The 26179-nt window shown below is 37.6% G+C and overlaps 1 protein-coding gene across 6 annotated transcripts in view; it reads left to right on the top strand.

The window, feature by feature from the left end:
- The window catches only part of POLD3 (DNA polymerase delta 3, accessory subunit), a 67012-nt gene that overhangs the window by 18810 nt on the left and 22023 nt on the right, over positions 1-26179 (top strand). For all 6 annotated transcript variants that reach the window (XM_072610854.1, XM_072610852.1, XM_072610853.1 and 3 more), the window contains 5 exons: positions 10301-10340; positions 12227-12359; positions 19445-19712; positions 21324-21396; positions 25357-25522. In XM_072610854.1, the coding sequence (XP_072466955.1) occupies positions 10301-10340; positions 12227-12359; positions 19445-19712; positions 21324-21396; positions 25357-25522 (680 nt within the window). The remainder of the gene's footprint in view (positions 1-10300; positions 10341-12226; positions 12360-19444; positions 19713-21323; positions 21397-25356; positions 25523-26179) is intronic.

Below are 26179 nucleotides of genomic sequence, written 5' to 3'. Positions count from 1 at the left end.
TAGAAGACAACAAAGTCAAAGCTCCTCCTTCCAAAACCTCCAAGAAAAATATCAATTGGTTTCAGACCATGGAAGAGCTGAAAAAGAAGGATTTTGAAAATCAAGTAAGAGAAGTAGAGCAGAAATTGGGAAGAGAAATGAAAGTGATGCAAGAAAATTATGAAAAATGAGTCAACTGTTTGCTAAGAGACCCCAAAAAATGCTGAAGAAAATAACGTTGTTAAAAAATAGAGTAACCCAAATGATAACAGAGATCCAAAAAGCCACTGAAGAGAAGAATGCCCTAAAAAGCAGAATCAGCCGGGTGGAAAAGGAGATCGAAAAGTTCACTGAAGAAAAGAATTCCTTAAAGATTAGAATGGGGCAGATGGAAGCTAATGACTTTATGAAAAATCAAGAAATTATAAAACAAAATCAAAAGAATGAAAAAATAGAGACTGTGAAATATCTCATTGAAAAAAAACTAACCTGGAAAATAGATCCAGAAGAGACAATTTAAAAATTATGGGACTACCTGAAAGCCATGATCAAAAAAAGAGCCTACCTACGAGCAACTGATGTTTTTCCACTTACTTAGATCTGACTTTATTTGTGCGAAAAGTGTCTTGTAATTGTGTTCATATAGTCCCTGGGTTTGTTTTTGGCAGGTAAACTCCCAAATATTTTGTAATGTCTATCCTAGCTTTAAATGGGATTTCTCTTTCTATCTCTTGCTGTTGGGCTTTGTTACTAATAGCATAGAAATGCAGAAGATTTGTGTGGGTTTATTTTGTTACATGCAACTTTGCCAAAGTTGTTTATTATTTCACATAGGTTTTTACTTGAATCTCTGGGATTCTTTAAGTATATCATCATATCATCTGCCAAGAGTGATAACTTAGTTTCCTCTTTGCCTATTCTAATTCCTTCAATTTCTTTGTCTAATTGCTACAGCTAACATTTCTAGTACCATATTGAATAGTAGTGGTGATAATGAACATCCTTGTTTCACCCCTGATCTTATTGGAAATGCATCTAGCTTATCTCCATTGCATATAATTCTTGCTGAAGGTTTTAGGTAGATACTGCTTATTATTTTATGGAAAGTTCCCTTTATTTCTGTGCTCTCCAGTGTTTTTAATAGGAATGGGTGTTGTGTTTTGACAAAAGCTTTTTCTGCATCTATTGAGATAATCTTGTGGTTTTGTTAGTTTTGTTGTTGATATGATCGGTAATGCTAATAGTTTTCCTAATATTGAACCAGCCCTGCATTCCTGGTATGAATCATACTTGATCATAATGTATTATTCTCGTGATAAGTTGCTGTATTCTTTTTGCTGAAATCTTATTTAAAATTTTTGCATCTATATTCATTAGAGAAATTGGTCTGTAATTTTCTTTCTCTGTTTTGTCTCTTCCTGGTTTAGGTATCAAAACCATATTTGTACCATAAAAAGAATTTGGGAGGACTCCTTCCCCAATTTTCCCAAATAGTCTATATAGTTTTGGAATTAACTGTTCTTTAAATGTTTGATAGAATTCACTTGTAAATCCATTCAGCCCTGGAGATTTTTTCCTAGGGAGTTCATTGATGGCTTGTTCAATTTCTTTTTCTGAGATGGGGTTGTTTAGGTATTCAACTTCCTCTTCTGTTAATCTAGGTGATATATATTTTTTAAAATACTCATCCATCTCATTTAGATTGTCAAATTTATGGGCATTAAGTTGGGTAAAGTAGTTTCTTTTAATTATTCTTTTATTATTTATTAATTAATTTCTATTTATTATTTATTTATTATTTTAATCATTATTTTTACTAATATTATTAATATTTATCGATTATATTATATTATACTATTATATTAATATTATTATTAATTATTATTATTAATTATTCTTTTAATTTCCTCCTCATTGGAGGTGAGTTCACCCCTTTCATTTTTGATATTGGTAATTTGGTTTTCTTCTTTCTTTTTTTAAATCAAATTGACCAAAGGTTTATCAATTTTATTAGTTTTTTCATGAAACTTACTATTAGTTTTATTTATTAGTTCAATAGTTTTCTTGATTTCAATTTTATTAATCTTTCCTTTAGTTTTTAGTATTTCTAATTTGGTATTGGGGATTTTCAATTTGTTCTTTTTCAGCTGCATGCCCAAGTCATTGATCTCCTCTTTCTCTTTTTATTCATGTAGGCATTCAAAAATATAAAACTTCCACTAAGAAATGCTTTTGCAGTATCCGATAAGATTTGGTAGTTTGTCTCATTATTGTCATTCTCTTAAATGAAGTTGATTGTTTCTGTGATTTATTGTTTAATCCACTCCTTCTTTAGGATTAGATTATTTAGCTTTCAATTAATTTTTGGTCTATCTTTCCATGGCCTTTTATTACATATTATTTTTATTGCATTATGATCTGAGAAGGATGCATTGACTATCTCTGTCTTTCTGTACTGAATTGTGAGGTTTTTGTGCCCTAGAACATAGTCAGTTTTTGTGTATGTGCCATGTACCTCTGAGAAAAAGGTATATTCCTTTCTATCCCCATTCAGTTTTCTCCAGAGAGCTATCACATCTACCTTATCCAGAGTTTTATTCACCTCCTTAACTTCTTTCTTGTTTATTTTGAGGTTAGATTTATCAAGTTCAGAGAGGGGGGAAGTTGAGGTCCCCACCTAGTATAGTTTTGCTGTCTATTTCTTCCTGCAACTCTCCCAATATCTCCTCTAAGAATGTGGATGCTATACCACTTGGAGTATATATGTTTAGTAATGATATTGCTTCATTGTCTATGATGCCTTTTAGCAGAATATAGTTTCCTTCCTTATCTCTTTTTATTAGATCTTTTTTTGCTTTTGCTTTGTCTGCGATTAGGATTGCTACCCCTGCTTTTGTTACATCAGCTGAAGCACCATATTTTCTGCTCTAATCTTTTATCTTTACCCTATGTGTATCCCCTCCATTTCAAATGGGTTTCTTGTAAACAACATATTGTTGGATTATGGCTTTTAATCCATTCTGCTATCCGTCTCCATTTTATGGAAAGTTCATTCCATTCACATTCACAGTTATGATTACAATCTGTGTCTTTCCCTCCATCCTCTTTCCTACCGTTTGTGCTTTATGTTCTCCCATATTCCTTCCCCTCCTCAATAGAATTTTCACTTTTGACCATCACCTCCTGCAGTCTTCCCTTCCTTTTTTTTGTCCCCCTCCCTTTTACTCCCCTTTTACTACTTCTTCCCTCACTTGTAGCTTCTCCTACCCCTGCTTCCCCCTTCCCCTCCTACTGCCTATATATCTAATTGGATTTATATACTTAATTAAGTTTATTGTTCCCTTTTGGAACCAAATCAGATGGGAGTACCTCTCAAACAATGCTCATTGCCCTCCCCTCTTTCCCTCTACTATAATATAATTTTGTACTTCTTCCTGTGATGTAATTTACCATTTTCTGCTTCCTCCTTTTCACATCTCCTGTTTCAGTCCTTTCACATGCTTAAATCACATTTTTATCATCACATCATTTACTTTATACCCGTTCCCTCTATCTGTGTATATCCTGTTTATATTTCATAATAAGTGTACAGTTCTGAAGATTAACAAGTATCATCTTCCCTTATAGGGCAGTAAACAGTATGCCCAAATTGGGTAACAAGTTTTTCTTTTCCCATGTTTGCCTTTTTATGTCTCTCTTAAGACCAGCATTTGAAGATCAAATTTTTTGTTGAGTTCTGGTCTTTTTGTCAGGAAGGTCTGGAAATACCTTATTTTGTTGAATGTCCATCTCCTTGCCTGAAATGTTATGCTGAACTTTGCTGGGTAATTGATCCTTGGTTGTAGTCCCAGCTCCTTTGCCTTATGGAATATCATATTCCAATTCCTTCGATCTTTTAATGTAGAATCTGCAAGGTCCTGTGAGATCCTGACTGTAGCTTCTTGATATTTGAATGGTTTCTTTCTGATTGCCTGTAGTATTTTCTCCTTCACTTGATAGTTCTGGAATTTGGCAACAGTATTTCTTGGTGTTTTTAGTTTGGGATCCCTTTCGGGAGGTGAACTGTGGATTCTTTCAATGACTATTTTGCCCTCTGGATCTAGCACTTCTGGGCAGTTTTCCTTGATGATTTCTTGGAAGATATTGTCCAGACTCTTTTTTTCATTGTGATTTTCTAGTAGGCCAATAATTCTTAAATTTTCTCTCCTGGATATATTTTCCAGATCACTTCTTTTTCCAATTAGATATTTTACATTTTCTTCTATCTTTTCATTCTTTAAATTTTGTGTGATTCTTGATGTCTTATAGAGTCATTAGTTTCTACTTGCCCAATTCTAATTTTCATCAAATTGTTTTCTTCAGTTAACTTTTGAATCTCCTTTTCCATCTATCCAATTATTCCCTTTAAGGAATTATTTTCTCCAGTTAGTTTTTGTACTTCCTTTTCCAGTTGACCAATTTTCTCAGTTAGGTTTTGTGCTTCCTTTTCCATTTGTTCAATTTTGCTTTTTAAAGAGCTGTTCTCTTCATAGAATTCTTTTTTCGTACTTTCAAAATCATTGGACAGTTTCTCTTCTATTTCTCTTCTTCAGCTGTTCCTGGAGAGCTCTTTGTGCCTGCGAGAAGTTCATAGTCTCTTCTGAAGTTTCAGATGGGAGTACAGTCTTAATACTGACCTCTTTGGTATTCGTGTTTTGGTCTTTGTTCCCCTAGAAAGATTTTATGGTCTTTTCATTCTTGCTTTGCTTCTTCTTACTCATGATAATGATGCTTTGTGTATTGTGGCCTCTGGTTCTTTCAGCTGGAAGCTGGAGAACCTGGTGTAGAGCTAAAAAGCAAAGGGCAGGTACCTTTTTTTGTTTTTGTTTTTGTTTAGTGTTTCCCTGGATCAGCCCTGGGGCTAGCTTGTTAAGTGTGGGGGAGGGGTTGTCTGGTTCTGGGAGATCTCCTCAGCTGAGCTGGAGCAAAGGCAAGCTCAGGGGTTGGTGATCCCAGCTGCCCTGTTGTCTTCCTGTTTCCCTTGGAGCGCTTAGGCACACCTGGGTCCTAGTGCAAGTTTCAACCCCCCTGGGGCTCCTCTCCTTTCTGTTCACCTCAGCCACAGTAAGAAGAGTATTCTTTAGTGATTTTCCTAGCCTCAGGTGCTATAAGACTGTTTGCCTCTTCTGCTGATCCCACTGCTCCAGGATTTTTCTGGGGAAATATGTTATGGTTCTTTCGAGGTCAGCATGGGGAGAGAGAGACAGAGAGCATTTACTGATCACTCTGCCATTTTGGCTCCTGGGAGTTCAAGTAGATGACTTACAGATGTTTAATCTGTGAGCTGAAAGTCTCAGGAGTGGCTGTGGCTAATACCTGGGGCTCAGCGGCTGTCACTTACTTGGCTCCTGCTGGTCTCCCACCCTGGGCTGACACTCTGCTGTTCTGTCACTCCCTCAAGCCACCCTGGGGGTTTCCTGCTTAGCCGTGCTGCACCAGGATGCACTGCGCTATATGGTGTGGACTCACCCCCGTGGAACAGATCCTTCCTGTAGACCTTCCAGTCTGTCCTGGTCAGTGAATGTGCCACAGTCTGTCTCCTATTGGACTCTGCACTTCCACAATTTGGTCAGATTCTCTTTTTAGAGGTATCTGAAGGAGTTTATCTAAGCGCTTAGGTAAGTAATTGCTCTCACTCTGTCATCTTGGCTCTGCCCTCTAGACATCATCTTTCAAGAAATTATCAAAGAAAACTGCCCTGATATTCTAGAACCAAAGGATAAAATAAATATTGAAAGAATCTACTGATCGCCTCCTGAAAGAGATCCCCAAAGGAAAACTCCTAGGAATACTGTAGCCAAATTCCAGAGCTCCCAGGTCAAGGAGAAAATATTGCAAGCAGCCAGAAGGAAACAATTCGAGTATTGTGGAAATATAACCAGGATAACACAAAATCTAGCAGCTTCTACATTAAGAAATCATAGGACTTGGAATATGATATCCAGAAGTCAAAGAACAGGATTAAAACCAAGAATCACCTGCTCAGCAAAACTGAATATAATACTTCAGGAGAAAAAATGGTCGTTCAGTGAAATAGAGGATTTTCAAGCATTCTTGATGAAAAGACCAGAGCTGAATAGAAAATTTGATTTTCAAATACAAGAATATTTTGAGGGGATTTTGTGTGTGTATATATATACATATATGTATGTATATATATACACACACACACACACACACACACACACATACACACATATATACACACACACATATATGTATATAGAGGAGTTGACTAGGAAAGGATGATATCTAAAAAAATAAAATTAAGGGGTAAGAGAGGAATGTATTGGGAGGGGCAAATTATCTCTCACAGAGAAGAGGCAAGAAAAAGCTTTTTCAGTGGAAGGGAAGAGAGGAGAAGTGAGAAGGAAAAAGTGAACTTTACTCTCATCACATTTGGCTTAATGAGGGAATAACATGCATACTCAATTTGCTATGAAACTAACTTACATTACAGGAAAGTAGGGGAGAAGGGGATAAGTGGGGGGTGGGTGATGATAGAAGGGAGGGCTAATGGGAGGAGGACATAATTAGAAGTAAATACTTTTGAGAAGGGATAGGATCAAAAGAGAGTAGAATAAATGAGAGGCAGGGTAGGATGGAGGGAAATATAGTTAGTCTTCTGCGACATAACTCTTATGGAAGACTTTTGCATAGCTACACATGCATAGCATATATTGAATTGCTTGCCTTCTCAGTGGGGATGGGTGGGGAGTGAGGAAGAGAGAAAAGTTAGAACTCAAAGTTTTAAAGATGAGTGTTAAAAATGGTTTTTACATGCAACTGGGAAATAAGATAAAAACCCACACTATTCAACAAAAATTTCTGGGGAAATATGTGATGCAGTCTGGCAGACATTAAGGACAGATCAATAACCTCCAAGTGTATACGTATATGTATCTTAGTTATGAAAGATTACATCATAAGCAAATTAGATGATCAAAGAAGAATACACATTTCACTGCTATGGATGGGAAGAGTTTTTGATCAACTGTGGAGTAGAGAGGATCATAGACAATAAAATAAGCAATTTTGATTGCCTAAAATTAAAAAGATTGTGCATAAGTTCACTTAGTGCTTTTAAAGCTAGAGGGAAAATGGGTAAACTGGGGGAAATTTTTATACCTGATTTCTCAGGAATTTTCCTGTATTTATTTGGTATTTTTTTCTTAGTCTTATTTTTTTACTCCTACTTTTTAAAAAAAAATTTGTTTTTATTTTTCTACAATCACTTCCATAAGTCTTAGATTTTCTTCGCTTCTCTCTCCCCTCCCTCCCTGAGATAGCATGCAATCTTATATGGGTTCTACACATACATTCTTATTAACCACTTTTTCACATTAGTCATGTTGCATAGAAGAGTTAAAACAAATTGGAGAAACCATGAGAAAAACCAAACCAAAACATAAGAGAAAATATTCTGCTTCATCCAGTGTTCCAGTTCCATAGTTCTTTCTCTGGATGTGGATGGCATTTTGCCTCAAGATTTCTTTGGGAATATTTTTGATCCTTGCATTGCTGTGAAGGGCTAAGTCTAGCAGAAAAATTTCTTGCATGCTGTGGTTGTTACTGTGCACAATGTTCTCCTGGTTTTGCTCCTTTCACTCAGCATCAGTTCATATAAATCCTTTCAGGCTTCTCTGAAGTCTTTCTGTTCATCATTTCTTATAGCACAATAGTACTCCATTGCATTCATATTCACAACTTGTTTAGCTATTCCCCAATTGATGGGCATCCCCTCGATTTCCAGTTTTTGGCCACCACAAAGAGAGCTGCTATAAATATTTTTGTACATGTGGGACCCTTTCCCATTTTTATGATCTCTTTGGGATGCAGTCCTAGAAGTGATATTGCTGGGTCAAAAGGTATGCATATTTTTGTAGTCCTTTGGGCATAAGTTCCAAATTGCTCTTCAGAATGGCTGGATCAACTCACAGCTTCACCAACAATGAATTAGTCTTCCAACCTCTCCCACATCTTCTCCAGCATTTATCACCTTTTTGTTTTGTCATGTTAGCCAACCTGATAGGTGTGATGTGGTACCTCACAGATGTTTTGATTTGCGTTTCTCAAATCAGTAGTGATTTAGAGCATTTTTTTCATATGACTATAGATAGCTTTAATTTCTTCCTCTCATATGTAGAATCTATACAGAATTGTATGCAGTCGTGGGGAGGGAGGGGGGTAGTGGGGGGTAAGTGGGGCGGGGATAAAATCTCAATTGTATGGCAGTGATTGTTAAACATTAAAAAATAAAAAATAAAAAAAAAAAAGAAACCATGGAAGAAAAAAAAAATTTCTTCCTCTGAAAACTGCCTGTTCATACCCTTTGACCATTTATCAATTGGGGAATGACTTGTATTCTTGTAAATTCGACTCAGGTCTCTGTGTTTTAGAAATGAGGCCTTTACTTATTTAGTGTTTTTGACAGAAATGGATTTTGGATTTTGTTACCTTGATATCCAGTAAGTATCTTGATATCAGTGAGGAACTGATAAAATTATATAATAATGACAACTATACCATAATAGATAAATAGTTAAAGGATATAAACCAACAGTTGTCAAAGGAAGAAATTCAAGTATCAAGAACAGTATGAAAAAATGCTCCAAATCACTAAAAGTTAAAAAAAAATTTGTAACACTGAGGTTCCATCTCATATCTACAGCAAAGATAACAAGAAAGAAAAATGAAAATGTTGGAGGGGTTGTGGGAAAACAGGTACAGTAATGTACTGTTGGTAGAATTGTGAGTTGGAAAGCAATTTGGAACTATGTCGTAAAATCTCTTAAACTACGTCACTAGACTTTGACACAGTGATACCATTACTAGTACAAAGAGATCAAAGAAAGAGAAGTTTATTAAAATTTATTTATTATTTATTTATTAAAATTCTTTTAGTGGCTCTTTCTGCAAACGCAAAGAACTAGAAACAAAGAAAGGTATGCATAGATTGGAGAATGGGCGTGTGTGTGTGTGTGTGTATGTGTGTGTGTATGTATGGTATATGCATGTAATTGGACTATTATTTTGTAAGAAGTTACGGAAGGGATGATTTCAAAGAAACCTGGAAAGACTTACATAAACTGATGCTGGGTGAAGTGAATGGAACTAACCCAATTTAAACAATAACAGCCACGTTGTAAAGAATGATAACTTGTAAAGACTTAAAGACCAATCTCAATTCTGTTATGATGATGTGTAGCATCTACCTCCTGACAGAGAAGTGATGGCCTCAGAGTGCAGAATCAATTCTACATTTGCAGACTTAGCCAATTCGAGAATTTGCTTTTCTTGGACATCCGTTTTTATTACAAGGGCAATGTTTTTATTTTTCTTTTTCCCACTGGAGTTGTGTGGAAGAGGATCTCCCTCCCAAGAAAAAGAAAAGAGGGTCAAAAGGGCAGAAGAGAATAGAAAGCCAGAAAGAATCACCATTATGCAGGATGGATTTGAAAGTTATCTGTATTTATTGAATACTTTAAAAGAAAAACAAGTCATACATTATAGAAATTTGCAATCTTTTTTCGGTTCTGATATCTGTCTACACACGTATATATTACATATGTAAGAAAATTCTCATTTGTTAGGTTCAGAGTGCAATTCAGAATTATTTATTTATGGTTTTTAAACTGTTTGCAATATTGAAATAAGCCTTGTAACTTTCCTTAATCTTGATTTAGAAGATTCATAGTAGGAAAGACTTAAAAGGATTTTTTAAACTTTATTGTGGCATTCGATGCTGTTTATAGTCTGGATCCAAGCTTTTTAAACTTATGCTAGTCCCTGTAGTGTACTTCGTGTTTCTAGCCAAACTGGACTATTCTTTGTTACCTGTTAACCTTCCTTCTCCCCAATCTCGGTGTCTTTGTATACCTTGTTATTGGAATGGACCCCTTTTCCCTGCCTTCCACCCTTACCCTAGGACCTCTGTTTGTTGAAATTCCTCCCTTTTTTCAAGGTCCCATTTCAGGGACCTCCTCCATGCAGCAGGACCTAATGTACCCTTCCCTTTCTTCAGCCAAAGTTATCTGTGTCTCCATGGTTATGGGTATGTTTTTTTTCATCTTTCCCTCTCTCTGTCTCTCTCTGTCTTTCCTCTCTACCTCCCATCCATTTGCCAATTAGAATTTACCATATTTCTCTTTGTGTTCTCAGTGCTGAGAATAGAGATAATCACATATTTTTGAGGTATCCATTGCTGCCCTAATGCTCCTTCCAAGTGCTCTGAAACTCTTGGAAGGACATTCTAATGAAGATAAACTGTTATTTCTTGCAGTGCCACAAGGTTGCAGTAGTGAGAGAAGATAAACTGGAGGGTAAGTGTTTGAGTTGTTAAGCAAGTTTTTCCTCTTAAGGTACCAAAATGTAGGTATCATAAAAAGCTACTTTAACATCTGCACATAATACTTTCAGCTTTTTAACTGAAGAGTTCTGTATTCCTTTTATTACCAGTTTCTCAAACCTTTTAAAATATGATACTCCATCTGCCTAACCTCACACTCTTATAACTTAATAACAACTGACATTTATATAGCACTTTTCATCAGAAGACCTCAAAACTTCTGATGGACATTCCAAACTACTGAAAGCTCGATGGATTTTCTTACCAATCATGGAGAGACAGTAGCCTTTCATCAGTGCACGGTGCACTTTGACAGTTGTTTGGAAAGAAAATGAAATAGAACTTCTCTGGAAGTCCCAAGGACTTTGTGTCACTTCCAAATTAAATGTTTGAGTATTCTAACAAGACTCTTCTGTTTTGTTTTGTTTTTAAGCAAAAAACCCCCAACAACCAGGAATCTATATTTAACAATGAGATGTTATGGCTGTAGACCTCTGTTTCCCGCCAAAGTATTAGCTGTTATCTTTTATGTAAAGAATCATTTCCATACCAAACTTTGTATTGTTAGCCAAAATTAAATTTGATGTATTAATGGTGTTAGTTACTTTTTTTCCCCATTTCTTTGCTTACAGTGACATTCTTCTGGTAGCAAAAGCAAGGTAGCAAATAGGGGTCTGGGCATTTGCTATAACCTAGATATGTTCCCCCCGTTTTTTCTTTATGTGATAGGCAGGTACTGTTGTATCTACCCTACAATAATTCCTTTCATTTATATGAGTGTATTAGGATCATAAATTTAGAACTGGAAGAGACCTTAGAGATCACTAAGCCCAATCCCCTTTTTTGCAGATGATTGTGACTTGCTCAAGATTATAAAGTAATAGGTAAAAGAGTTGGATTTGAAATCAGACTTTCTTGACTGTGCATCATACCATCTCCTCAGGAAAGACTTTATGAGAAGACTTATTTCGTCTTTCGTTGATGCTGGGCTCTTATAATTCTACTAATGTGCCTATTGATCATAGTTAAATTTATAATAAAAATGAAATTTAAATTAAAAAAATTCTGAGACTTTAAAAGCTCTTTGTTTCCAAAGGATTGTGCTTTTATGATTTACACCTAGCAGGGACCTTTGAAATCATCTAATCTAAACCCTGTGTTTTTATAGAGCAAAACAACTGCAGAGGTGCTTTGCCCAAGATGGCAAAGCCTGCCATATCTTTCAGTCCAATCCAATCCCAGCCCTTCTTTTTATTCCCATCTTTCTGTATTCCTAGAAGTAACCCTGAGGAGTAGTCAGAGAGGGATTATTGCTCTGCTTTACTGATGAAGAAACCTGGGTGAAGTTTACCCAGGTTGCAAAACTGACCCTCCAACCCAGTCTTCTGTCTCCTGTTCTGTTACTTTTCCCACTATACCATGCTAAGTGTCTTCCTAAGAGAATTATATCTTTGTGCAAAGATTAATAAATATTAACATATATTGGTTCAGGCAGAAATGACCTTTAGCAACCTTGTTTCCCCCCAGCAGTATGCTAGACTACAAATCCTCTAGTGACTGAGGGAAAGAGAAGCCCTGGTTGTCATCATCACTCATCAGTTACTATTTATTGAGGGCCCACTGGATATGGGAGATGATAGTGGGTTCTATACTGCCTGACTCACTACCACCTACCTTGTCAAAATGTCCCTATTTGCAGACAGATGAGTTGATGTTATTGTAGGGTGGCTTGTTAGCCTTTTAAAGCTGTTGGACTACCACAGACTGCGAATGGTTTAATGCAGAAGGGTTTCTTGTTATATTCCTCTTCATGCCATGAAGACTATGTATTAACAGCATGCTCTTCCTGTTGACTTGTAGCAGTGAAGTCCAGGCTTGCTGTGACTGCCAGCATCCATGTGTACAGTGTCCAGAAAGCAATGCTCAAGGACAGTGGGCCTCTGTTCAACACTGACTATGACATCCTCAAAACCAACCTGCAGAGCTGCAGCAAGTGAGTGCTTTAAACCTTCTCTGCGGGCTTCTTGGTTAATTGGTCTTGTAAATTGTTTGTATAGTGGCTCCCTCTTAGAGTAAAATGTGAGCTATGGTTAAACCCCAATTGCCTTACAGGATTGCCAGTGCCTGGTTTGCTAGTGCATTGTGACCTAAAAAGAACCAAAAGCTCTGTGTAAAGGAAGGCTGAATTTCCCCAGGACCCCCATACTGAAATCCCAATTTCATTACTGTATACCTCTCAGGAAAAACTACAGTGTTTACTGCAATATACCACAAAATGATTATTTAATAAAATTATAGAATCTCAGAATCTCATGCATCTTAGCAAAATGATGTAGTCTAATCCTTCCCTTGAAGCAGGAATCCCCTCTAGGACAGACATCAGATTCTCTAATCTCAGTGTTGGAATGGTTCTGGGAGGTCTCAGATTTAGTCCCTCCCAGACGCAGGAATTTCTTTATAGCATTCCTGATGGGTGGCAATCCAACTTTTGCTTCAAGGGGTGATAGGGAAACTATCCTGAGTGAGGCAGCCTGCTCTACTCATGTTGAATTGAAATCTATCTCTGTAGAATGATAACTCTTCCCCCCCAAGTTCTGTCCCACAGGAGCCAAGTAGTACATCTGTTCTCTCTTTCATGGGATGACCCTCTAGATATTTGGAGACAGTGTTGTCTCCCTTGTTCCTTTTGCATTTCTCCATGCAGGGTAAAGTTCATGAAATCTTATTTCTTTCCTGATGCTGACTTTGTAAATCATCATATAATCTGAGTTCAGGCTACATATCTGTAGTTCCTTCAAGAAGTTCTAGTTGTTTTCCTGATAAGTGGTCTTTTAGCCTCTCTTTGAACATCCCTAATGCTAGGGAACTCAATAACAAGGCAATTTCTTCATTAATTTAATCAGCAAACCTTGATTAGATATCTACTGTGCATAGAATACGTGTTGTGCTAGGCACTGGGGAGGATCTATAGTTTCTATAAAACATGTTCACTGGCCTCATTTGGTTCACAGTCTAGCAGGGATATCTTGTCAGTCAGCCTAGCCAGGAAGTAAGTTCTGAAAAGATAAAATAAAAAATTTGTATGATTTGTCTTGTGAGAATTTTTAGAAAATTATTAAAAGTCTGGTAGTGTCAATCAAGTTGAGTGATTATTGGTTTTTGAAAAGCCTTCCGTATTATAATTTGGAATGATATGTTAGGTTCCAAAAACCAGTCACCATATTGCAAATAGCATGTCAGTAAGCAAGAAGAAAAGGAACTCAAGTAATTTGAAAATGCAGTTTGCTCAGGGCCCCCTAAAATAAACAAGGCAAGTGGAAAACTTGGTAACAGGAAGCATTCTAATGAAATTTCACTTAAGCTATTCCCAGTAGAAATATGAAAAATTTATCTTCAATAAAGAAGTTTGTATTTAGCTCTGAGAATTGTGGGTCACTAGGGAACTGACTCATTTCTAGGATTGTTCATGTGTTTGAAGAAGTGCTATGGAATCAAGACCTGAAACTTTAGAACTGAGCAAACGGCCTTTGTATCCTGGCTCTGATTTACAACCTGATTTGCTCTTTGCCCTGTTGCCGTTTCTAGCCCAATCCTTAGGCTGAGAAGTATAAACTAAGAAGGGAACAGGTTGTCACTGACCCAACAGTAGATGTAGACAGATCTGTAAAACATAGCCCCCTGGATTGAGAAGTAGACATTTTTCCATTTTTCCTTACTTAAGGGAGCAGAGTAGCCAGGGAGGATGAATGATTAATAGCATTGCTGATATTCTGCTCCTAACTTTTAAGTGGACAAAATTATTTTGTAAGTATAGGTTCTTAAGAGATGATCTCCAAGTGGGAACCTTATGTTTATATTGTCTTTACAAGACTTTTACAGGGGTGGGGCACCTGTGGCCTTGAGACTGAAGTCACAGGTGCTCCCTCTTGCTTTTGGAGCTCCAATAATAATAATAATGATGATAGCTATAATAACAGCTCTTATTTGATACTCACAGCCACTCTGAAAAGGTTGGTGCTACTGTTATCCCCATTGTATAGATGAGGAAACTGAGGCAAACTGAGGTTAAGCGATTTACCCAGAGTCATCCAGCTAATGTCTTCAGGATGAATTTGAACTCAAGTCTTCCTGATTCCAGGCCCAGTATTCTCTTCTCTGTACCACCTAGCTGCCCTGTAGCTTGAGGTGGTTTTTGAAACTTAGTGAATGATAAGTAGATTATAATCCATCAGTAAATCTTGAAGCCAGATCTTCTTGATATCCAGAACAGTGGCCACCACCACATACTCTTCTCCATGACTTTTGAGTGATTCCTAGCTGAGGGCCTGAAGTCATTTGTACTCTTTACCACACTAATAACTAATACCTCCATAGTGCTGTAAGATTTGTAAAGTACTTTCTTCATAACCACCTTTGAATGGAAGTAGTGCAAGTGTTATTAAACTTTTTTGTGAGGAAAATCTTTTACAAATGAGGAAACTGAGACTTGTAGAGCTTGATTGACTTACCCAGAGTCACATAGTAAATGGCACAGACTCACAACCTTGGGGAAAGTTAGGGAGGAAGAAATAAAATGTACTCTCTCATGCAGAAACACTTGGTGACTCTAGCTTGGGTTCTCTACCTTGGAGTAGGTCTGAACAATGTGCCTCCTAGAGACTCCATTTTCTTTAATCCTCAGCAGTCATGATCCTGGAATAGTTAGTGGCAATGACAAATCTGAGTTCAGTTCTCATGAACTTGGGTCTTTGTTCTAAATATTAGGAGAAAAGCTTAACCTCTAATTTCTTTGTTCTATTTTTGTTCTCTGTGCTAGGGTTAAGTTCACTAAAGTTACTCCTTTTCTGGTGCTGACCTCATAAATCATCCGAGAGATGAAGTTCTTTCTTACTTCCTTTTTAAAGAGGGCTACTGAACTGGTAGATCAGGGTATTGCTGTAGACCGAGTTTATCTAGATTGATTTATTTATTTATTTCAGCAAAGGGTTTGTATCATGCTAGTTACTCTTATGGAAAGGTGGAAAGCTCTGGGCAGCATGATCTTCCAGTGGAATCAAGTGGCTGTATTCACAGCTGTGAGAAAGTAAATTGGCCAGATCTCAAGAGAAGTTGGTAATGGCTGGATGTCAGCTTGGAAGGATGTCTCTGGTGGAGGGTCCCCCAGGGAGCTGTGCTGCTTAACGTCTCAGGCAGAGAAATAGAGGCATCTTTATCTAATTTGGAGAAGGTCTGGCTAGGAGGAGTAGCAAATACACTATACCACAGGATCCAAAAACATTAGAACATTGGACTGAATCTAAAAAGATAGAATTTGTTAGAAGTAAATGTAAAGTCTTGTACTTGAAATTTGATTTCATATTCACAACATGGTGGGGGGTAAGGTTATATAGCAGTTTGAAAGAGGTCTGGGAGTTTTAGTGAACTGCAAATTCATTAGGAAGTAGTAGCAGCATGATGTTATATCCAAAAAGTTCTTGTGATCTTGGATTAAGAGAGGCAAAACTTCCAGGACTAAGAAGTTGGTCCTTCCACTGTTTTCTACCCTCATCAGACCACATTTAGACTGTCAGTTTTAGTTTTGGACCTCATGTTTTGGGAAGGGTCGTAGTAAACTGGAGTGTAACCAGAAGATAGCAGCTAGAATGGTGAAGTACCTGAAGTCCATATTGTGTGAGGATCATTTGAAGGAACTGGGGATAGCCAGCCTAAAAAGAGGTTAGAGATGGAGGGAAACAACATTTATATAGCACCTGCTGTGTATAGGCCCTGTACTAAGTGCTGTATTAATCTCATTTGATCCTCACAATAACCATGGGAGATAGGTACTATTATTATCCCCATTATATAGATGGGGAACTGAAGTAGGCATCAGTTAAGTGATGCCTTAGGGGTCACCCAGCTAGTGTCTGAGACCAGTCAGGTACACCCCATCACCAGCCACCTCCAAAAAGAGAACTCAAGCAGGATATGAAAGCACTTGAGAAGCTATCTTTTTTTTTTGCTTCTTTTGGTTAATTTTTATTGATATCTTTTGTTTTTACATTGTCTAAATTTCTCTTATTATCCTTCTACTTCCTAGCTACCAGAGAGCCAACCTATATAACAAAGAGTTAAAAAAAAAAAAAAAAGGAAAGGAAAAGGGGGGGGAATCAGCAAAACTGATCATCATTACATTGAAATAGTCTCAAAATATATGCAGTTCCATACCCATGGACCTCCTATGTCTTCACAGGAGTGGAAGGCAATGTCTTCTCGTATTTTTTTTTTAGGGTAATGCTTATTCTTTTGTAATTTTTCATCACTCACTTTTGATTGTTTTGTAGTGGTTCTGTTTCTGTTGTATAGTGTTTTGTTGACTCTGCTTGCTTCATTCACTCTGCATCAGTTTATGTGAGTCTTTCCAGTTTTCTCTGTATTGGTCATCATTGTTGTTTCTTGTGACACAGTAATATTCCATTGCAGTCATGTACCACAACTTATTTAGCCATCCCCAGTCAGTGGACATCTACTTTGTGATAGACTGACTTGCAGAAGAAGGATTAGACTTGTTCTTTTTGGCCACAAAGGGTGGAACTAAGAGCAATGGATAGAAACTTTCAGAGACTCCTTTTGACTTGGTGGCAGGGAAAAAATTCCTAACAATTAGAGCTCTCCAAAAGTGGACTGGGCTTCCTTAGGAAGTGTACTGGGTTCTCTCTCACTGGAAGGCTTCAAGCAAAAAGTTGGATGGCCACCAGTACATGTGTTGGCCATTGGATTCCTTTGAACTCTGAAATTCTGTGATACAGAGTTGGAAGGACATCAGAAGTGTCAAACATGGTGGTCCCCTGCACTTCCCTGGTGCAGAACTAGGTTAAAGTAGAACTGGAAAATGTTTCAGAAAATAAATTTAACAACAATAGAACATGGTGTAAAGTGTGATTCTAAGTTATATTAATGTTATTTTCTGAGTCAGTGTTTGATCTTCAGGGATTCTTACATATGGTTTAGTGGCCCCTGTTTCATTTGAGTTTTGAAACCTCTGTTGTAGTGTATCTCGCTTCAGAGGTAAGAAACCCTCTGCAGGCACCTGCAAGGTGTAATGAATGAAAGTGAAACCGCCATTTCTTTGGGTTGTTTTTGTAGTCATTAGTCAGTCAATAAGTCTTAAGCATTTACTATGTGCCAAGAGCTGTGCTAACTGCTGGGGGTACAAAGAAAGTCAGTAGCATTGGTTTCTGCTCTCAAGGAGCTTACATGTTAATCAGGAAGACAGTGTGCAAATAACCATCTTGTACAGGACAGATACAATGGAAAAGGAAAATGATGATTGTAGAGGGAAAGGACTAGCAGTTGTGGCAGGGTGGGAAGGAAAGGGGGGAGGTAGAAATGTGTTAGAAAGTTAGTCCTCCTTTTGACCTGAAACCTGCCTCCTTGTAACTTCCATGAGATTTTAAACTCCTAGAATCTTAAGAATTGGAATAATGATAACATCAGCAACAGTATTAGCTAGCCTCCATATAGCCCTTTATGGTTTTCAGAGCTTTGTGTGTGATCTCTCACTTGATCCTCACAACTCTGAGTTAGGTGCTATTGTTTTTCCATTTTTACAGATGAAGGAATTGAGGTATAAAGAGATTAAATGATTGCTCAGGGTCACACAGATAAGTGTCTGAGGCAGAATTTAAATTTGAGTCTTCATAATTCCAAATTCAGCTTTTACCTCTACCCTCTTGACTGTCTCCAGTCATCTCTCCCTCTCCAGAAGCATGTGTCTCCTTGGTGGTGTCTCTGACCAGTGTTAATCCACCCACCACCTGGAAAACTTCTGTCCATGGGGAACTTACTACTTAAGCAGCTCAGGTTACTTTTGGGCAGTTCTTATCATTAGAAAGTGTTCTTTTACACTGAGCTAAAATCTGCCTTTAACTGTTAACCTGTTGCTCTTATTTCAGCCAGTGGAGACCAAGCAGAACAGATGTAATCACTCTTCTACTAACAGCCTGCTGATTCCATTTTCCATAAGATTTTTTAATTTCTCTTTAATATGCTCCTTCTCCATTCATTCCATTGTTGCCCTATTTGAACATAAGCTCCTTGAGAACAGGGACTGTTTCTTTTTTGCCTTTGTATACATAGTTCCTACTATAATGCTTTGCAAATAGTAGGCATTTCAGGTTTGTCAAATTGAATTTTTGAATATAACAAAACTGTTTTATAACACCGTATTCAAAATAGTCAGCATCTGCTGTAATACCAATTTAGTTTTGTGTAAACCTCAACTTAAATTATTTGACACATCCCACTTTTGGTTTACACAGATGCATATTTATACATATATACACATGTATATACACATCAATGTATACATATATGTACATATCTGTCTTCATATAGATAGATATGTGCATATCTATATCTATCTATATGTAAAATAAGATGCTAAATTTAGTTCAGTTCAACAGTATTGAACTGAATATTTTTACATTTTGAGTTCCATGAAAAAGAAACATACGAAGAAAGAGATTGTTTCTTGATTATCTGTGCAAAATATTCCAACATATTCTTCTACTTGTCCTGAGTATCCTGAGGATATTAATTGATATTAAAGAGAAGTATGTGTAACAAACAGATGTGTAACCATAGGTCATTGGAGCTCCAGGACTCAGATCCCATCTACTTCCTTGTACTGAAACATGAGTAGTACCAGCAAAGAAATTTGTCAGTAATCTTGTTTAAGTTTAAGCCCCTTAGCTTCATATTTGTTCATATTATTCATACTTATCAATTATTAAATACCTACAAGATAATTGTTACTTATATAACATTATATAGGGCAAATCCATGAGAATTCTAACCTGACTGATAGATTTAGACATTCAGTATCACATTAATAGTGGCTTTGCTAAGGGTTGTTGTTGTTATTTACTTGTTCATATTCCATTCTAGATGGGGTTGGTTCTTTTCCAGAAACTGGAATAAATAAGTGGAGTTAATTGAGAGAATATTCTTTTGGGGGAAGGGTAAGATGGAAAGGAAGGCCCAGGTTGGCTTCCTGTTGTTATGAAATGAGATTAATGGCATTCTTTCTTGTCACAGGTTTAGTGCCATTCGGTGTGCAGCTGCTGTCCCCAGAGCCTCTGATGAAATTTCTCCTTCAGAGATATTTGGACAGGCTGATGCTGAGACATCAAATGAGGCCCTACCCAATGGTGGGCCTACTACCAATGGCCATGGTCCTCCTGTTACCAAACAGACCTCCCAGCATCCCAAAGGAATTATGGGAATGTTTGCCTCCAAAATGGCTTCTAAACCCCAAGATACTAACAAGGAGATTAATAAAACAGAGTCAAAAGAGGCAACAAATGTAAGTTAGTCGTTGGATCTTACATCTTTCCTGTGTGATGTAGGTTGCCTTTTAACATCCTGCTACTTAAACTATTTTAATTAATATTTTAATATTTAATGATAATTTGACATCAACTTCAGCTTGAATCCAATAATGCTTGTAGTTTTTATTTCATAATGAGAGAAAGGGCATGATATGGAAGAAGAAGCCCTGAGTTTGCAGATGGGAAACCTGATTTGGAATTCTAGATCTGCCCCTTGCCAGCTGTGGCAAGTCCCTTGACCCCTTGACCTGTTTCTTCTATAAAATGGGAGGAGTTTGGACTGGATGGTCTTTCTGCCCTTTATCTATGATCCTCTTGCCAGCTAGTTTTGGTTCCTTTTTAGAACCTGTTCCAATGTCTAATCCTGCTTTGTTTCTCTTTCTGTCAGGTTAGAATTCTCATGGATTTGCCCTATAAATGTTCTTCACTTTTAAATCTTGGTTTCTCCTTTGTTCTCTCTCCATCTTAGTTTGTTTAAATGCATTGACTTCATTAATAGAGTGATAAGGTTCATAATTCACTTGGGTGCCTGCCTAGATGTTTGTCCCCATTGCCTCACCTCTCTGCTTTGTACACATCTACTAGATAATATTTGGCTCGGATGTTTTAAACATCATTGGAGAGAAATTTGGTTGTGTAAAATAAAAAGCTGAATTTAATTTGTAAGGGTCTGGGGTTTCCATGTTGTAGGTATTGTCTCCAGTAGTGTGGACCATAGTCCCTTTATACCTTACTAATTGTCTTCCTGTATTGCAGGGACTTAAAAAACAATTTTAAGAGTGGCCTGCTCAGTAATAATTCTTTGTCATGTGGGCTGCTCCTCACCCAGGAGATGTCAGGTCCTCTGTTAGGCCTCTGTTCGGAGCTTTTGTGGCACAGTGGGACTAGGCATACAGCCTGTGTCCCACTGTGTTCTATTCAAAGTCCCCCCACAGTTAGCATCACAGAAAGATATGACAATTATAGTGCTTGTTCCATGAGAGAGACACCCAGAAAGGCTCTTCAATTTATTATTTTACTTGGTCTTCACAGTAGTCTTATGGAGTAGGGCTCAGTTTTCTCATCTATAAAATAGGGTTGATAAATTTTGTACCACTTTCCTCATGGAATTTTTATAAAGGGAAGTATTTTGTAACATATTATAAAAACATGAGCCCCTCTTAGTATAATCGGAAAGTTAAAAGACTAGATTAAATAACTCATCATTAGTAAATGGTAGAAACTTGAACCCAGGTCTTCTGACTCTAAATCTGGGTTTCAGAGCACCTAAAATACATTTGCTAGTATATATCTATAGTGGATTACTAAGAGGAACTGGGCCATAGTTTATCTCAAACTTTTGGTGGTTGTTAGAGATACAGATCACTTATGCTCTCTCCCATACCATGATGTTACTGTCAGACAAGTATTGAGTTAGATGGACACTTGGCTCCACTGCATTTGTGCTTTTGTCTGAACCACAAATAACCAATCTAATTTATGAACTCTTCCATCTTGGAGCTGACGGTGAAGACTGCTTCTGTGTAGGTAGGATGAATTTGACACCAGAATCATGGAACAAATTGTTTTCTTTTCTGTGCTTTCAGACATCTTCAGCAAGCAGCAAACCACCAGGGAAAGGGAATGTGATGAGCAATTTTTTTGGGAAAGCTGCTATGAGTAAGCATGTCTTTGTCTTCCTAGATGCTTCTGCTAATAAAAAATTTTTGTTTTGACCTATGATTTCATTAGCGTGTGAGCTCCCTGTTATGCAGACTCCCTCGGCCATGCAGACCAGCAACTTCTCTTGAAGTTAGAGAGTTGCTTGTAGCGTGGAGCAGTGATGTGATCTGAGTGGGATCGTGCAGCTAGTGGCGGATCCCAGGCTCCTCTATCTGCTATACCAGGTTGCATCTAGATAGTGACTCTTTACCTTTTTGGGATCATGGCTCCTTTTTGGGAGTCAGGTGAATTCTATGGACCTTTTCTCAGAATATTTTTAATTGAAGAGAAGCCTAAATTTTAGTTAGAGGTTAGTAAAAATAAAGTTGTAATTTTTTTTCCCCATCCAAGTACAGACTCCCCACCCCTGAAATCTATCCACAAACCCCCATGCAGGGCTCCCAGATGAAGAACCCCTGATCTAGTTAAGCCTCTTTATCTTAAAGAAAATGATATTTCTCTTCTGCATCTTTTAGTCCTTTATAATTTCCAAAGCACTTTGCTTACAGTAACCCAGCAAGACAATTATTGTAAGTGAGGTATTCCATTTGATAAATGAGGAAACTGAGGCTCAGTGAGAGGAAATCATTTGCCTAGTGTCTCATGGTTAGAGTGTCAGATGTGGAACTTGAACCTACATTTCCTGACTCCAGATGGAGTGCACTTTGTTTCATACTATGCTGTGAGTGAGGTCGTGTGTAGGTGGCAAATCTACCATTCTTTTCTGCATGACCTTTTATACTAATCTCTGTGTGCAGCAGGAAAGACAGGTATGCAATCAGCAGTTTTCCCCCCAACACTTGCATTTGTATAACTTCTTTAGTTCATAGCTAAAACTACCATTTGCAAAATCTAGGGCTGCTTTTCGAATTTCCACTTTGTCTTAAGCCAGGGCAGAGTAAACCCAGGGCCACCATAGCACCAGAGTTTTTATTATGGTGCCTGGTATTCAGAATGAACTTTTGGAAAGGTCAAATGGGTTGTTTATCCAAGGGAGTGGCCTGGCTATGTTAGATTGGCACTCTTCCTATTTGAAGAAGACCTTAAAGTGGGAGGGGTTGTGGAATGTTTTAGAGATCAGTAATTCCATCTTCTGTATCTCATCTTTAGAGAAGTCAGAAGTTTTGATCAGAGTGAGGATTGGAAAGAGGACTTCAACTGGAGTTGAGATCTAGATTTAAGGATCAGTCATAGGATTTTAGGAATGCCCCATATCCTCTTTGAGCCTTGGTTTTCTCAGCCATAAAATGGATAATAGTACTACCTACTTTCTAGGGTAGTTGTGGAGAAAATAATTTTGTGCTGTGGAAATTGATTTTTTTTTATTTGTTAATATAGCTATGATAGAAGTTCAAAGTTAGAAGGATCCTCTGAGTCATCTAGTATAATTTTTTTTTAAGTGCTTGTATCACCTCTACAACATTCCCCCCAAATGGTACTCTCATTTCTGCTTGCACGTTGCTGGTGCTGGGCAACCCCCAACATAGTTCATTCTGCTTTTGGAAGGTTAATTGTAGGAAGGTGTTCATTTTGTTGCTCTGTAATCTGTTTCCCTAGTCTCTCACCATTTTTTCTCTTGAAGGTAAAGAGAGTTGTCAGTCTCAATAGGCAGAGGAGACTTCAGCCACCTGAGACAGAAAATGTCCTACTTATGTAGAAGCTAAAATATTAGATTCTCGACTTATGTGTAAAATCTAATATATTTTTTGTATCTTTGTTGAAATGTGACTGCCATGTAGTTAGACAGGCAGCCCATCTAATTGTCCGTCAGTAGGTATGTCTTAGACAGTTGATGTAGATAGTCAGTGATCCAAGCCAAGAATTGAGCAAGAGGCAGAGATCCGGAAACCCTGTATTTAGAAAACCACATAACACTTTCATTGATTCCCTAGCTGTTCACTGTTCTTTAACACTAGTATTCCCCTAATGAGATCTGTGGATTACAAAAAGTCTACACCCACAGAAACTCAAACTTGCCAGGTACAGGGCAGTGGAAAGATCTGTAGAAGACAGAAAGAAATAGACTTCATCATGTCTATGACTTCCCATGAAAAATGATAAAAAAATGATCCTTGAGGACAACGTGACTGAAAAATGGGTGGTTCATTTGTGGAGCTAGAGAGAAAGATAAAAGATGGACAGCCTGAGTGCTACCTTGTTGTCTCTGAGTAAATCATTAGAATGTCTTCAGGATTTTGGGTGACCTCCTGTGGAGGATTTAGGTGAAGAAGGCATAGAAGTTAGTCATCCAGGAAAGTGTCCCTGTCACTGAAACATACATTTTGAAAAATATGTCTCCTCTTTTGGCCCAGCTCTTAGGTCCAAAGCAAATTTGTTGAGACCAATTTTATACTATATTCAGGGTAGTTAGGTTTTGTTTTTTTTTTTAACCTAGACCAAGCTATCTGTCTCTGTAGCGTGCCAGTCTGGTCTGTATGCTGCATTGGTTTCCCACAGCTAGGCCCCATTGTTTGAATTTGTGCTTTGATGCGTCCCTGAGGGCTTTTCCCCCTTGTCCATCTTAATTTGCATTTGCCCTAGTTTGGTGCATCATACAATGGCTATTTGGGTATTCTTTTATCTTTTAGCCTGTGGAATTATATTGTAATGTGGCTGTGCTTCAGGGCTGGCATTTGGACTCTGTTCTAGGATCTGTGTGTTGATGATCTTGCTTTGCCCTTTAATGTTAATTGCAGTTCATTGGTGACACTCATGAGATTCCTTAAAGAGATCGAGTGTCAGGTCTCAGCCATAAAGAGACATTTTAATTTGATCTGGAGTGTGATGCTGGACCAGTGCCACAATCCATCTTTTAGATTCACAAAAGACTTTGTGATTTGATTTTTTTTAGTTGTTATCTTATTCTCTTGTCAGTTATAGTCATATGACATTTTATTGAGTACCTACTATGAGGAAAACTCTTAACAGAAGTTGAGAGTGACAATGTTAGAAGTAGAGACCAGTGCCACGTACTCCAGATGTTTAGTGAGATAAGATTTAATCTGGATAAACATACAGTCCTTTGTTTAGTTTAAAAGAAATCAGTTATGTAAGTATAGGATGAGGGAGATAGCATAAAAAAAATCTTAGGCATTTTAATTACTGTAAGCTTGGTATGACTTAGTTGAGTGATGTGATTGCCCAAAGAGCTAATATGATCTTAGACTTCACTAATGGAAATATAAAGTCCAATAAAGTCTTGTAGCCTTTGCCTTGGTCGTATCGTTTTGGGGACATTTTGTTCATTTTCCCACTGCCACATTTTGGAAGGGATAGTAACAAAATCAGCTATTACCACAGAGCAGAGGACGACCAAGATGGTGAGGGGACTTGAAAACATTTCATAGAAGGTAAGATGGAGAGAACTGGGGAGCTTAGGCCAGAGAAAGAAGACATGACAAAGACATGAAGACATGGTTACTGTTTTTAAAAATTTTAAGACTATCATAGTCTTAACTATGTGGCTTCAGAGGGGAAAACTAATTCCATTGGCTAGAAGATAAAGGAAGTGGGTTTAGGCTTGTTTTAGAACTTTGCAGAAATGGAATAGCCTACCTTCTTAGGTCATGAGCTCCCCATTACTGGAACAATTCAAATGGGATGGATGACCCCTTGTTAGGGATATTGTAGAGCTTTGGTTATGAATTGTACCAGATGGTCTCTGGGGAAAATGAAGGAAAAAAGTGAGGATGTAGTTCACATGTATACATAACAAAATTCTAAAAGATAGTGATTAGATTTCTACTCTAAAAGAGCTAAAAATCAAATATATGCTTAATAATACTGATAATTTATGAGGTGAAAGTATTTACTGGTATATTTGATTCAAGAAGTGATGATAAGGTAATTTAGTATTGCCTGACAGAATAATATTGCCCTTCAATTATATATATATAACTTGCCCTGCTGTGTTCACAGATAAACTTAAAGTCAATTTGGACACAGAACAAGCAGTAAAGGAAGAAAAAACATTGGAACAACCTCCAGTTTCTGTCACTGAACCAAAGCTGGCATGCACTGGAAGCCTGAAGAAACCCTACAAGAAAGTAGAGCCTGTTAAAATACAGCAAAAGGAGAAAAAAAGGTAGGAAAGTTTTGTGGAGCTTGGAGGAAAAGCATCTCTGCTGGGGGCCGGGAGGTCTGAGCTTGAGCTTGTTGACATCCATGGTTTTTAGCTGAGTGGTAAGGCCTTCCTGGTACCATGGAATAGCTCTATATGGTCAGAATGAAGTAAAAAGCCAGCAAGTACCACTGTATCTTGTGAAGCCAACCCTTTCAGGTCTGGATCATTGTCTTCCCACCTTTGTTTTAGTCTTGTAGACATAGCCTAAGAATACCTGTTTTTTTCTTTTCTTTTTTAACTTCAAATTGCCATTTGAGGGTTTACTTAGGGATACTGTTTCCAGTCAAGTTTAAGAGAAGACTTTCTGTGTTTACTTTTTCTATCAATGAGTTTATTTTTCAAGTGGTAAAAGGTAATTAGAAGAGAAACTAAAAAGCACGTAAGCTATTAAAAATGGATCCAGGAGTTTGAGACACTACCTCATAGTTGGTAGCAGTAAGTCTGTTGAAAGAACCTCTGAGCGACTCTTGTCAGGACCGATAGGACCTAGAAAGACCTGACTTTTGTGTGGAGGTTGGGGCTGTTTCTTTGCCAGGCGGATGTCAGCCAGTTCTCCTGAGGTTTCAGGCTGAGCTGGAGCACTATCCAAGGGGCTTCACCTTGCCATGAACAGGTGAT

This window comes from Notamacropus eugenii, chromosome 5, assembly GCF_028372415.1.
Source record: "Notamacropus eugenii isolate mMacEug1 chromosome 5, mMacEug1.pri_v2, whole genome shotgun sequence".
Classification (NCBI taxonomy): domain Eukaryota; kingdom Metazoa; phylum Chordata; class Mammalia; order Diprotodontia; family Macropodidae; genus Notamacropus; species Notamacropus eugenii.
Note: the sequence above shows the minus strand (reverse complement) of the source record. Positions and strands in the feature narration are given on the sequence as shown.